Genomic DNA, 14,316 nt, shown 5'->3' with positions numbered 1-14,316 from the left:
TGTGCTGAATTAATGATTTTAACGAATTGGACGATTAAGAAGAGGAGAGCTGGGCAATCTGGGCTCGAATAAAATCGAAGGTATAAGTTGTAGTCACTGCGGATTCACCCTGGATGGCCCTTATAGTCTTATCTCATTAGGGAATCCGTCATTATGATCCTGAATAGAAGCAGCATCAGCGATTAGCCTCGGTCCAATCGAAGAATTGTCAAGAAAAATTCCTGTGTACGTTGAATACTCCAAAGAGTGATATTTCTAAAGTAATTTCTATGCCACAGTCTTAATAATACGATCCATCATGCTCGATTTATCCCTGCCTATTCTCCTTTCCATAACATCCTTTACGAGGAGAAATCATAAAAAAGCCCAAGATCGAATTCCGTAAGGATAAAAGTCTTATATATACGCTCTGCAAAAGGATAATCCTGGAAAACTCTTAAATCCTGAGAATAAAATCTTGAATACAAATCTTAAGCATAATCTTCGATAGAAAAACTTGAGGTAAATCTGGGGAAACACCTTGAATAACGTAATTGGAGAACAGGACTGTGGCTTAAAGTTTGTATTTTTAAAATCTAAACGAAACTTGGATTGTTTCTACGCCAACTCGTTAAATATTTGACCAAAGATAAATTATTCGTTGGCCAATGTTCTCACCAACCTCGTCTCATTAACCTTTAGCTGCTGCAATCCCAGTCTACCCAGTCACGTAGTAGACTCTCTCCCCCTCCCTCTCCACCCTTGACTTTCGTTCCACAAAATATCTGTGACACCCGTTAGGTACGCGCTCCACATGGAAACGACCCATAATCCTCGATATGCTCCGCAAGAAATCCTTCGGAAGAAATTTACAAACCGACAGGACGCCTCTTGACTATCAAGTCCTGGTAATTTTTTATGCCAAAAATTTCGAGGCTTCCGCAAGAATTCCTAAAGTCTCTCGCGATCTCTAACATAAGAACTGTGTGTCTCTCTACGTAGCGCAGCAGTGATACTTCATTTCGACTCTTTGAATCATTAATAATAGTCTATATACATACGTGCTCCGACTGGAAAATGCAACGGAATCCTGTGTGAGACCACATGGTCAAAATTTATTATTAACGCGAACCATGAAGAATCGACGTTTAATAATTTTCAGAATAAACTTACAAATGAATATTGCACACACACAATGGAAGATATAACTCGAATGGTTATATAAGAAAGCTGCAAATCAGCTTGAAGCGTATATGCACCGGAGGATCCTTTCAGGAAGGAGTTTGGTCCCAAGGAAAAATGTCGGTGCAAGAAAACTGATCAGGTTTTCGTGGATGTACTTTGCACGGTTTACGCACTAGTTGCTTAACGCCGATAGCTTCAACCATCTTATTGGTTTCCGAAGGACTTTCAACATTGTACAGGAGGGGGGGGGGGAGACGGGATAAGACACCTTATCCTTTCGATCTCGCGGGGATTTATTCGGTTCACCCTCTCTCCACTCATAGATGAAATAGACTGCGGTGTATATATATATCAATTCTTTCTCGTTGAAAAACTCCAGCTGCTTCGTATATACTCGATCTCTATATATATACCACTATCAAGATAAATGCATTTCCTGCAAGACCAGTCCTCTCTTCGTCATCCTCTTAATAATTCAATGAAATTATTCATTTACATAGAATACATGTGTTACTCCAAGTAGCTTCGTTCATTTTTCACAACTCGAGAATAGAATCTCTTTTGATGAGAATTGCATGGAGAATTAAGAGGTCGTTAACAAGTGAAAAAATCGTTGAGTGATCAGACGGCAGAAAGCTGTCCGTGAAACGTCAACGAGGACAAATTGGTAAAATCAGTGAAAAAGGGCAGAAAAGTGACGTGCACTCGTGCCAATCTGTTAATCGCGTTCGTCAATAACGGATGCGTGTAGCCAGTGTGGTAAAATCGCTTTTATCGCTCTCGCAAAGAGCTTTTTTTCAAACCGGTCGTTTAGGGCTGTTCCTCCGTCTGAAATAATCGATGGAAAGCTGTTTGACGCACGACCGAGTCCGGAAGTGCAGACATTCGATTTAACTCTTTAAGACAATGGTAAAAATCAACTGGCCTTTTTTCCTCCGCGCAAATACATCGCATGGATTCGTTAATAATGGAGGAATCCACGAGAGGCCGTGTTAAATTTTCAATTAGTCGAATTATCAAATGGGTCATCAATTATTTCGTATAAATTTAGAGGTTCCCAATAAAGCCAATCAATGGTTCGCGGATGATTCGATAAAGCGTGTACCATTTTTCCGATGCCAAAACTGTAAACGATATACCTACTAGTGTGTGTTTAATTTTTAATCAGTCCCATTTGTGCTTGATTTCTAGTTAGCAATTTAAGGTAACTCTGAAAGGTTCATGTTCCTGCTCTTGTGTATTTTCGCGTCTGCTAGCCTCTCTAAAAAGCTTTTAAGACCGAACGTGTAATAAACGTTTCGCCAATTGTTGAGATCCTCCACTTATAGTGGTAAATTAGTGCATTTTATTTCGAGGCGAAGGTGCCATTACCTCTCGAGCAAAGCACATCCTTCTCGATTGCACTTGTTTCCCACGATTTTAAGCTCATTTTAAAATCTAAGGGAATTATAGACATTTTTCTTAAACTCCCTGCCAAAGAACCCAATATTCATCGATCATTGTGAAAAATCCAACCCCCCCCCCCCTGCCTGCACGTGCTATACTCTCCAGGCGAGACTTTGCACTATAGGAATTTGACTCGTAACGAGGCTCGACTAAAAATCTTAATGGAAATCTCTCGGAGCAACTTTCTTCTTCCTTCTCTCTCCTTCTTCTCTTCTTTTTTTCTTTCTTCTTTCTTCTCTTTTTTGCTTTCACGCGTTACACTCGGAGCGAAGGGGAAACTTGAATAGGATGGTAGGGAAATAATGAGAAACTTTGTGTCAGGCTGCATGTTTGGCGGAGTTTCGCTTCCATGTTCATTAATTCGCTCGATAATATTGTTTTCTCGTGTAATTAAATCTCTGGCTGGGAAACCAAGGCCTTCTTGCTCTTTCCACCGTGGCGACCTGTAACTCGCACCATAAATCGATAGCCGCAACAATGCACCAAAGTATATGTCTGCGAAATTACACTCGCCTCCGAAAATAATACTACCTACAAATGTCGCACTTGTCGTACAGTCATACTCCTTTTTCAGTAGAAAACTTTCTCAATTTACCAACTCTCGTGTATCATTGATCAACGATTAAGCGTATTTGCATATTTTAGCAAAAATATTTGCAATTAAAACGCGTTAAATATTCAATGACATTTATCCACGTACATCAGTAATATACGATTTCAAGCAAAGCCTTAAGTTGGCCAATTATCTACTCTCTCCAACTCGAGACAAGTGAATTATTGCAGCGCTGTTGGGCGAACCACAAATTTTCCGTTATTAATGTCAAAGTTACCTGGCTGCTGTATTTTCATTTATCGCCTAAACAGTCGACACTGAAGAGCGATATAAGTACACCGTATACAGACCGAAAGAAATGAGAAGTACGCAGAGAGAAATTACGACTGCGTGACCGAACAACTGGAAAGGATTATACGCGGATAAGTGGAGAAAGAAATATCGACACGGACGGAGGGAAAGCTCGGGGAGCAGGAGGAAAAATGAGGCAAAGACAAATTTCGCTTGGTCTCGCGCTAAATCTTTTGTCTTTCAGTATGGAGAAAGCTCGTAAATCAATAATTCCCGAGTTTAACACGAGCCGATATACGATATAATAGAATATATATTATTAAAGGGAAGTGGAATATTCCGGTAAATTTCACCGGATTATCCGTTTGCCGATCTCGCAATCCAAGTGAAACTTGGCGCACTCGCGAGTCGAGCAACCCACCAGGAGACACCAAATTCCGATATCAGAGTCCTTCGGGAATCCTGGAGGAGCCAGCATGGTCGGTTATGGATACTCATCCTTATAAATATATAGAGTTCTTTGAACTTTCGGTGATCGCCAGGAGAAATTCTCTCTGGAATCTTCGTCCTTGCCATTTTTCTCGCTTTTTCCCCTTGGCCGTGTCGATCTCTCTCTCTACTTATATCCGAGCGAGCGCGAGCGAGAGAGAGAGAGAGAGAGAGAGAGAGAGAGAGAGAGAAAGAGGTCCTATCCATTACTTGGGTCACCCACCACCACCACTGCTTTCTCGAACATCTCTTTTTATAGTTGGCCAGAAATTCTTGGATGAAGGGGATGATCGCTCGGCTCGAAAAGTAGCAGGTGTAACAGGTTTTGGCTTGGAAAATCATAGCAACAGTGTTCTTTGGCGGCGGCCGATGCCAAAGCATCGATGCACAAAGTGGCCGCAGGCTCAAAGCGTCCCTAAAGTTCATTCCAACCGAATCCACCGGGCTGTGTTAAACCACCGAATGCTTCCTAGTGATAAGCTCGAGTCTACGTCAGCAACGAGCACGTGGAAAGTGTAACGCTGTGTTATAAGTATAAGTTTCAACTATGGAAGAGGAGAGCAAGTAGAAAAAGCACGCGTCCATGTTTTTCTCCTTTCATGGTATTATGGTGAACACGGCGAGTTATTACACGCGAGAAGCGAGGCGGAAGAACATGATTCAATGTTTACGTGTACGTGCTAACGCCGGAATAAACATTTTCAGGCGTTGCCAAAGGTGTCGTGTGTGTATATATATATATATATATATATATATATACGATTTGCTTATATGGAAAAATGAAAATTTATGTACGCGAATCGAACCGACGTGAAAATCTTACGACGAACAAAGTTGGGCTATTGTGCGAGCGTGGTTATATTTTTAGAGGTCGTTTCTTCAATCAAGCTAAGTGAGTAACATCGAGATCGACAACCCGTCACACAGTACTGGAGAAACGTAATGCTTAGCAGCTTTGGAAAATATTATTGGAGCGTGTTGGGTCGACCAAAATGCGCTTTCCACTTAACCCTTTCTTTGATGGATTTTTCACGTCGTGCCGGAGTCTTGGAGAAAATAAAATGTCTGCCCCGGAAGAACCATCACATTCGCCTGCCTTTATTACGTTTCGCTTTATGACTGCAACATCCTTCAGCACTGCTTCAGAGTTAAACGCCTTTCTAGTTTTTTCCCTGTTGCTCCACTTTATTCCTTGTCCCAGCTACACTCCCCCCCCCCTTTCCCCTCTTTTTTCTATTTTATATACGATTTATCTCCTTTAGAAGTCGATTGGATCACCGAAGAACTCTCGTCTCAATTTATTTATAAACTACCTCATTATTATTATTGCATTAACGATAGTTCCGCACGATGTGTCCCTTGAACAACCGAATCAACCAATTCAATTTATTCGTAAAACAGTTTTATTATGCACTCGAATGAAAGGATATCGTTTAGTCGCGATAGACTTTGAAAATTCTTTCGCAATTTTCCAATTATTTAACAGGCAGGATCTTTTCTCCCGATATGGATATTTATATAATAAGGGAGCGCTCATTGCTGCTTCGTGTGGAATAAATTATATATATCTGTAGGAGAAATAACCGATGCAGTTTATATTTAAGCCGAGCTATGAAAAATGCATGAGAATCGCGAGGATTGTGGCATAGTTATTTTTGTAGTACAAATAACTTGGCGAACTTGGTGTTTCGCGCGACTATATGGTGAAAAATTGATGAGCCGAGAACGAGAGAGGCAAATCGTTATCGCCGGAGTAGATAAAGTTATCCTAAACTGCTATTGATTTGACGAGCCTATACCTCGATATCGCTCACCACGATTATTTACAGCAGGAGCGTGCTTAGCTGCGTCCGTCACCCAGCCTCAGCCTAATTATTGCCTCCGACAACTCGTCAATTATCTTCGCCTATCGTTCGGACCCACGACGACCCAAAGGTCAAAGTTCATGATGTCGCATCAGCATAATCAAAGAATATTATTTTACCATAAAAATTGTTATTAAAATAATTTTTTAACGATAACCATGGTGTACTCGGAGCTAAAGTTAATTTACAAATCGCGAAGCACGACTCTGAGGATTCTCGCTCGTGACTAACGATAAGATCTAACCGAGCTTCACGACTGTACTGCTTCTCGTGCCCGATAACGTTTACTGGTTTACCCGGAAAGGGGGAAAACTACCCGCCGGCCAAATCCACCACTTAAACGTGTATAAGATATATTCGAGAATACACCGAATGCTTAATACAATTCTGGCATTTCCACTTCAACGGTTGGAATAACTATTATTCACAATGGAATACACCATTGCGTCAATTTACATTTCATTTGATTTGATTCAATTAAGGATTCACGTGAAAGAAAAGAGGGTTTGCAATGTTGTTTAATTCTTTCCCTGATTTTATAATGGTAGATATAGGATACAGTCTCGAAAGAGTCGAAGAATGGTGAAAAAGAAGCTAGGGAGCCCGGGAGAGAGAGAGAGGGGGGGGGGGAAAGGGAAAGGGACCATGGGTGTATCAAAATGAAATAGGTCAGATGAAAGAAGGCATTGGTCTGAGTTAAGCGACCCTTTTCCACTTGGCTCCTCAAAGCATCTTATCAACATCCACGCCAAGTCTCTTTCAAACTTTTCCCTCTTTTTATCACGACTTGTACAAAAGAAATATATATAGATACGCGAGGTACTAATGTATTTCGACACATCGAGGGCTAAAAATTGCTCGGGTATAAAGCTGACTGCTCTATATATATAAGACAGAGGTAGCCTAAGCCAGCGCCATCGTGTTTTCAATTATCGATCGCATAAAATTTCTATTAGAATTTTCATATATTACTGCGTAAATGATGCTTTGGAGGTTTTATCCGAGAGTCGAGAAAGGAGCTTTGAGTGGTGTAAAGTTGAAGGACGTGCGAGATCCGGGATCCTGGTGGGAGAACAAAGAGGTAGTTTCCGGTAGACTAGAAGGAGTTTGCATAGCCGTACAAGCCTAGTAGGTACATCACTGGCCCGGTAAACGAGGAACGTAGTGACGTCGGTGGCGACGCTAGCGTCTGCGGAGTAAAAGTTGGCGTGGAGGGGGTGGAGGCACCGCTCAGGAGCGGCCAAGGGGGTGCTTCGTGGCTCAGGAAGGGAATGACCCCGGTACGCGGGGTCAACCGGTGCGCTATACCACGTATCTCTCTCTCTCTCTCTCTCTCTCTCTCTCTCTCTCTCTCTCTCTCTCTCGCTTTTTACCTAAACCCCCAAAGAACTCGCTCCTTCCATTCTCATCCTCCCCCCCCCCCTCCCCCTCCCCCACTCCCAGAACATTTCGTTTCTCCATTTATCTCTCCTCCATGATACAAATGCACCCTGACGCACCTGCGCGCAGCGCCTATTCATCCACACACGTGAGGCCATGGGGGACAAACGGCGCCACTACGTCACATTTCTGCCCGATATATTTTTACCCCACAACCCTCTCACCCCTTCGATTTTTATGCCCAACCATTTTCTCCAGCTCTATATATATACAAACGTGCCATAACCATTTTATTTGCAAATTTTCAGAACTGTGAAACAATCGCTGTCGCGAACCATCAGCGTTATTTCCCTGTAACAGTTATTTGATTTTCCTCTATATGTATATATAATATTATATTAAATTGTGTTGAAAATTTCATCTCACGAATTTTTATCCACCCTCCATCGATTTTTAAGCGTGGCTCTTCAGTTAGTCGATAACTAGCTTTAATTAACGTCGAATAGGACTTGATTACTATCTCTCCCTTTCTTCTATATTTCTACTTGCTTTTAAGCGATATTAATGTAATCATCATTAGCCTACAAGTTGCACGGCAGAAATTTAATAACATTTGTTACGGTCATTAATTACTGGTCTCTCTGCACGTTTGGTCTACTTGTCTGGTTGTACAAGCCTGGCAAAATATAGGAATAAGCGCGAGAAGATCGCGTCGCTTATTTTTTATAACACCCACGATGAATCTGACCTGTATTCTATATATACAAATTAATTTTTGTCCACGCGCAAACTTTCATCCTCGACCACTACTGTACCACTACTTTTTAATTCACCACTTTTCAGGCTAAATAAATTATCCTCGTGGCTATTAAAGATCCGATAAAAAAAGTGGTACAGAACAAACTCATAACATAAAATTGATTAAAGTAAATAACGAACAGGCGAATCGGGTGCACGAACATGTAGCTCCTCCTTTTAATATTTACTCGCGACAAATACATATTTAGTTTCATGAAATATTTAACACTATGGAGACTCGAGAGGCAAATATTAAAAAGAGATTAAAAACTCTTTAATTGCATTTTAAAGCAAATATAAATAATCGAGGGTTGAACAGTTGAACTCGCTGGAGCCGCTATAACTGATTAATCAACGGTAATTAATTCACACAGCGCGCAACCCGGTTTTCCGCTCTCGCAATATCACCAAATCCAATTTCGATCCAACTAGTAACTGTATCGCCGGTAACAACTTGGCGAAACTTCGGAGCCTATCTGGATCCAAAAGAGAAAATGCTTTATCGCACTGACGTCATCCTCGTAAAAGTCCAGGAACGCTACAAGAGCCAACTGTCCGACCATAACAATCTATTTCCACTTCATAGCCTGCTCTCTCTCTTTCTCTCTCTCTCTGCCTCTTTCATACATTTTTTTAATTTCACATTCCTGAATAAACAGTCCTCGGTCTAATAAATAATCCACGTGCCACAATTTCAAAGCACTAACAACAGTTTTGCACATTCAATTTCATTTATTAAAAAAAATTACAACGTAATAATGGCAGAGATACGAGGAAAATTGTTTTCGAAATTTTTCTATAAAACCGTCAGCCTCGGACGAGATCCGCTTTACTTTCAATTATTAAAACTTCGATCTACGACAAATAAAGAAGCGAATATATTTTCATTCATCGACCTAAGTATAATTTTCTTCGGCTATTCGCTGTCTCTTTATTTCCAATCGATCATTCGCTTTAATCGAACTATCCTTATATATTGTTACACTCTAATTCCTTCTTGCTCCCTTTCAATTATTAGATTATAATTCATCGTACACCAGTACAGTGCCATTAGCAACGCTTTTTACTGCATTGTACTCGAATCGTGCAACATTTGTCATCGTGAAAATACCAAATACCATGCTTATTGGATATCCTACGCACAATTCGTTCAAACAAATTTTATTCTCTCGCAAATCAATTGCCTCTTCAAGAAATGCATCTCCAAGAATATCATTGCATTTTTCTTGAGTACCACAAACGACAGTTACATGTTACCAGCTCAGTCGATTCGTGAAAAAATCAACTCGATTTCGTTAAAAGAAAGCCTCACCTTTCACGTTGACCAGTGACATGATCGAAGATATCCCGGGTCAGAGTAGTCGTCTGGTGCGTGCGTAAGATCTTGCGGAGAAGTCGAAAGAGGGAAAAATAGTACTACAGCTTTCAACAACTTTTTTCACTTCACAATCCGTCGCACTTGTAACAATAATGTAACCAAGCTGTACGTGCGCGCGCGTGTGTGTATATGTATCTCATCAGAAGCAAGAAGAAGAAGAAGAAGACGTTCGGATGGGGACACACGAATTATTAGCACGAGTAGTTAGAGGCTTGCGAGACAGCACGAGCAAGAATCTTGCGATATAAATAATAGTATAGCTTTTTACGTTAGAATTCGTACGTGGAGTATATATATATATATATATATATATGTACGAGGGAGGGTGTCTCGAGATTATTGCAAAGGGGAAACCGTGTAAAAGAATGGGGATCGATCACACTCCATTGAGGGTTTGTACACGATGTTCCAGGGTAAAAGTCCGAGCATTCGAAAGATTCGCCGCTCCACTGGCAGAAAATTATAACATATATATATATGATTATACACCGGCCGGCTCGAAATCACCAAACTCCACGTTAGATCGACACAGTGCGTTTGGTCACGCTTGAGAAAACTGGAGGGTCGGTTTCTCGTTGACCCGGGTGACGTTCCAGGAGGCAAGGAACACCTGGACCAGCTTGGGAAGGGAGTCGATTCGTCGTCGTAGCTCGTGGAGGCCTTTGGAGTCGACCTCGTTGACCTTAAGGCTGTCGAGGTGATAGAAGGAGCGATTCGCTAGCTGGGCTTGAATGGTGGTGGATCGTTGCTTGTTGGCTGGTTCCTCGACCCTGGGAGGGCGCCCCCGCGTGGCATTCGGAGTTTTCACCTGGTGACCGCGCAAGCCGACGGAGCCGGCCCGGAAGAGCGCCCACCGTGGCAGCGACCTCCTCGGGACTATCATAGTACCGCTAGCTGAACTCTCCCTTAGCCGGTCCTACGCGTCCCGGCTCCACACTACGTACCCCTCACTCGGACTCTCTTCTTCTTCCAACGCTCCACGCTACCAACGGCATCTGATTTAATCTATAAATCTCGCTCTTACCCCTTCCCCCTCTCTCTCTCTCTCTCTCTTTCCCTGCCTCCACACGACCAAACTACCTGCTTCTCTCTGCAGGAAAACAACGAAACTCTCAGTCCTTTGTCGGTTCGAGGCTATTCGACATGATAATAATGATGCATGTGTTAATTCAGAATTATTATCCTCCTCTCTCCACGCGTATACATGCTCCTCTCCTCCAATCTCGTAATTCGCGAATGACCAACGTTCGCGCGTCACATCCCCTATTAGCCTTTATCCATTGGCCTTTGAGCGGTTTCCAGTGGTTCGTTCGCACCGAGCAAAACGTCAGGGTACGTGGGGTTTCTTCTCTCTCCCACAAATACACACACATGCACACTGCAAGAGTTCCCAGAGAGTATACAGCAGAGTATTTTTCCTGCGGGATGAGAGTCGACGATAATATTCCAAGATCCGGAGGAGAGCGAGGGTCTACTCTAATTGGTCACGTTTCCCAATTTGGAGTATCAGCTCGGTTCCCCCGCACCCTTCCGGTCTCCTATTCGCTGGCTGCTCGAGCACGCACACTTCCACCACCACCGAAACGCATCGTTTCTTTCAGGCCAGCAGCAGCAGCGTTGCCCCAGCCCCTCGAGCTTCCGTTTCCCTCGGGAATCCTGCACTCTCCTACGACCCTCTTCCAGCACACATACACACACGCACGCTCGCGCCACTCACCCTCTCACTCATACACACATCCACACACATAGAGTTACCCTCTCGAGCCAAGCACACAGTCCGTACTCGTTCTTACTGCCTTCCGAGACGATTCTGCTCGAGACTCTCTCTCTCTCTCTCTCCCTCTGCGTTGCCAGTAAAACGGATCTCGAGGCCTCGAATCGCGATGTCCCGATCAATCAAGCATCCGCAAGCTTCTCGCGAGGTGTCTGGCGTTCGCGGGTCACACTTATCTACTGGAACGTTACTGCGAACGTACGCGGACTGTCCGACGTCGACTGTGCGGACGGAGACGCCTCCGACACGCCGCCGCCATCTTACTACGTCACTGGAGACCCAGGGCGCCGACGTCGAGCGACGCGAGCGTCGTGCACAGGGCGCAAGCGTCCGTTCTTCCCGAGCAGCCGCGCGCTCCACTCACTCATCCCGTCTCGCGTCGCTATATACGACCCCTCGTGCGCTTCAATTCCCACCCTGGTTCCACCGGCCCGGTCCTAGATCCCTTTTCCACTGTGCTCTTCCTCCTCCTCCCTCCTCCGTCGTCTTTACAAACGACTCTACTCCTTCCCCATTTTATTATTCAATTCTTCGTAATTTTTTCAACCGACTCATCCTTCCCTCGCCGCGCCAGCGCGAGAACCGCCCGGTAAACTCTACTCCGTGATTCCCCCCTATAACGTGCATTCGTGCACCAGGATCCACGTCATTGATTTGCGTTTTATGCTGCACAATTCAAGCAAATTGCAGGACAAGCCTCGCCGGCTCTAACGATGGTCTATTTGTTGCTTTTATTTTTCATAGCCTGGCACGGGCAGGAGATTAGGTGTGGTTGGGGATGAATTAATAGTGGAAAGTAAAGCGGGCTGGGTGTACAATTCAGCGGAAACATGGGATTGTGACTTTAACGTTTAACGAGATAATCTCGTAATTCGTCATTTTTCAAGCGCGCTCCCTGCTGAAACCTGCGAGTGGAAATTTTATCATTTTCTTCCATTCTCTATTATGCTCCGTTTTTTTCCTTGTAACATTGTTCTTTAACGCAAGAAATTATTTATTATTCCAGCACAGACTTTTGACGAGGCTTCCATTTCGCACGCGTATATGTTATATAATTTTTAAAAAAATATCCGAGTTGGAGCTGGTCGAAGGAGCGAAGAGAAAAGGAGGTTGAGATTTTTAGGAAAATTTAGGGGAGGAGGGTGAAAAAGTTGCGCCATTAAAACTTTGCTGCACCGATTCGATCTCTGGCTGTTCCTCGACATCGGATAAGAATGAGAATTCATTAGGAGCTAGCGTGATATTTACGGTGGATCTGGGGAGTTATCTCTCTCTCTCTCTCTCTCTCTCTCTCTCTCTACTCGCGGAATAATTATTGGAGCGATGACTGCACGAGCCGGGACCGACTTTGCACGGGAGTATAACTTTGAATTCCAGACTCGCGTGCCCCTTTGGCTCGCCCGGCCAACAACCACGCGTTACGGGCAGCTCGCACGCGAGTGCAAATTACCTACAGTTGTCTCAACAAACTAATTTTCACCGCTTAAATTCGCTAAAACGAAAAGAATGCATTTGGGAAAGGCGTTAAACTAATAACGCATACCTGCACAGATGAGCCTTCTCCAATGGAAAATAAAGTAAATATACGTTCAACTATGTATAGGTATAATATTAAAGAGATGAGAGAAAAACATAGAAAATTTACTCCCCTCCTGAAATCTTTGCTTTTAGCAAATCAATGCAGCTGATTGGATTGATTTAATTTTTCCTTTGAATTTGATTGGATCGATCGACTGTAAAGGACACACAGATGCTCATTACTTCTATTCATTTTCATTCGTTTATTGTGTTTCTCGCTTTATTCTTTTATAAGAATGCGCTTTTATTTAAACTCGCTCATGCACGAGCTTCATTGTAAGTGGGGCAATAAATATTAGCGGACGTTTCAATTCTCGCGAATGCTGACGTGCCAGTTAGAGAGAGGAGTCGTTTTCTTTATTTCTCACCTCCACTCGTATGCCTCGGCTGACGATTATACCGCTTTCAAAGTGAGCATCGATTTCTCACGGCCAGCTAGTTTACCAAGCGCCAACTTTGTTAACATATATTTATACAACTAATCACATACACACACGTACATATAGGGAGCTCGCATTCCGGGCTTTAAAGGAAACTCTCTCGGTGCATCCCCGCAGTATACACAGCCCCGTGTGTTTTGCAGTTGCGTGGGAGGGCATGCAAAATAATATCGAGTTGTCCAGTGACGTAGGACGAAAGGCGATAGCAAAGCTTTGATTCAATTTTCTTTGCGCTTTTCTCTCTCCAACGAAAGCAATTGCCTCCTATCCTCTCCTCTATTCACGCTACTATGTATATATATATATAGTAAAATGATTTTAATAAACGATTCGAGATGCTAATTTTCACGAGTTTTCATTAAAATTTGATTCTTCCAGGTTCCACTCTCCAAGGTAAAAGCTGGCGTTCCGTGTTAAAACCGCTAACGTCCATTTTCTTAGAGAACTTGTGGAAACTACCGAGAAATTTCTTCAACTTGTTTCTCTATGGATCCCACTGTGGCTTTTCTCTCAATGGAGCAGCTGCATCGTTACAAATTCATCCAGTAGCCCGATTGCCAACCTCATCTAAATTCTCATTGTATACGCATGAATACGCATCACACACGCGTACAGAAAAGTCGACGAACGACGTTTATGTTTTTACAGTTGATTCGTTAATAGAAAAGCGTGCACGTAAATATCCGAAAAACACGTTTGGTCGTAAAAAAAAAATGACGGCAAGTGTGTATCGATCCGAGAAATAAAACAGAATTCTATTTTTTTTACAAGTGTTTGCTTGGCAGAAACGTGTGTACGTTTTAGATTGATCTGGAAAGATAAAGGGAAAAGTCGCGATAATATTATATATTTAAGCAGCGAACGGAAACAACACACCTATATACGTTGAAAGTACAATTGACACGAAAAGCAGGAAAAAAGATAGCAAGCAATTTTTAATCTTATAAATGTATCCATGTACGGAAGATACAACGTCATCCAGATTCGTGTGTGGGAAGAAGACAAGAAAAATGACCACAGACTACAGCTAAACTAATTATAACGCATATATATATATATATATATATATATATTTTGAACGCGAAGAATATATGGGCCGCCATTTATTTGTTTACGAAGCTGGCACTGTTTAACGAAGGTACCACTGCTAGTAGTTGCAG

At 42.8% G+C, this 14,316-nt stretch overlaps 1 protein-coding gene across 1 annotated transcript in view; it reads right to left on the bottom strand.

The window, feature by feature from the left end:
* The window catches only part of LOC136779533 (uncharacterized), a 43,494-nt gene extending 34,070 nt beyond the window's left edge, over nt 1-9,424 (bottom strand). The window contains exon 1 of the mRNA XM_066737158.1: nt 9,299-9,424. Coding sequence (XP_066593255.1) covers nt 9,299-9,320 — 22 coding nt within the window. The 5' untranslated portion in view covers nt 9,321-9,424. The remainder of the gene's footprint in view (nt 1-9,298) is intronic.
* Between the last annotated feature and the right edge of the window lie 4,892 nt (nt 9,425-14,316).

The sequence above is a fragment of the Prorops nasuta genome, unplaced genomic scaffold, assembly GCF_024137725.1.
Source record: "Prorops nasuta isolate Cenicafe-Biocafe unplaced genomic scaffold, Cenicafe_Pnas_1.2 PNAS00017, whole genome shotgun sequence".
Classification (NCBI taxonomy): domain Eukaryota; kingdom Metazoa; phylum Arthropoda; class Insecta; order Hymenoptera; family Bethylidae; genus Prorops; species Prorops nasuta.
The sequence above is the reverse complement of the archived record's forward strand: the minus strand, read 5'-3'. Positions and strand labels throughout refer to the sequence as shown.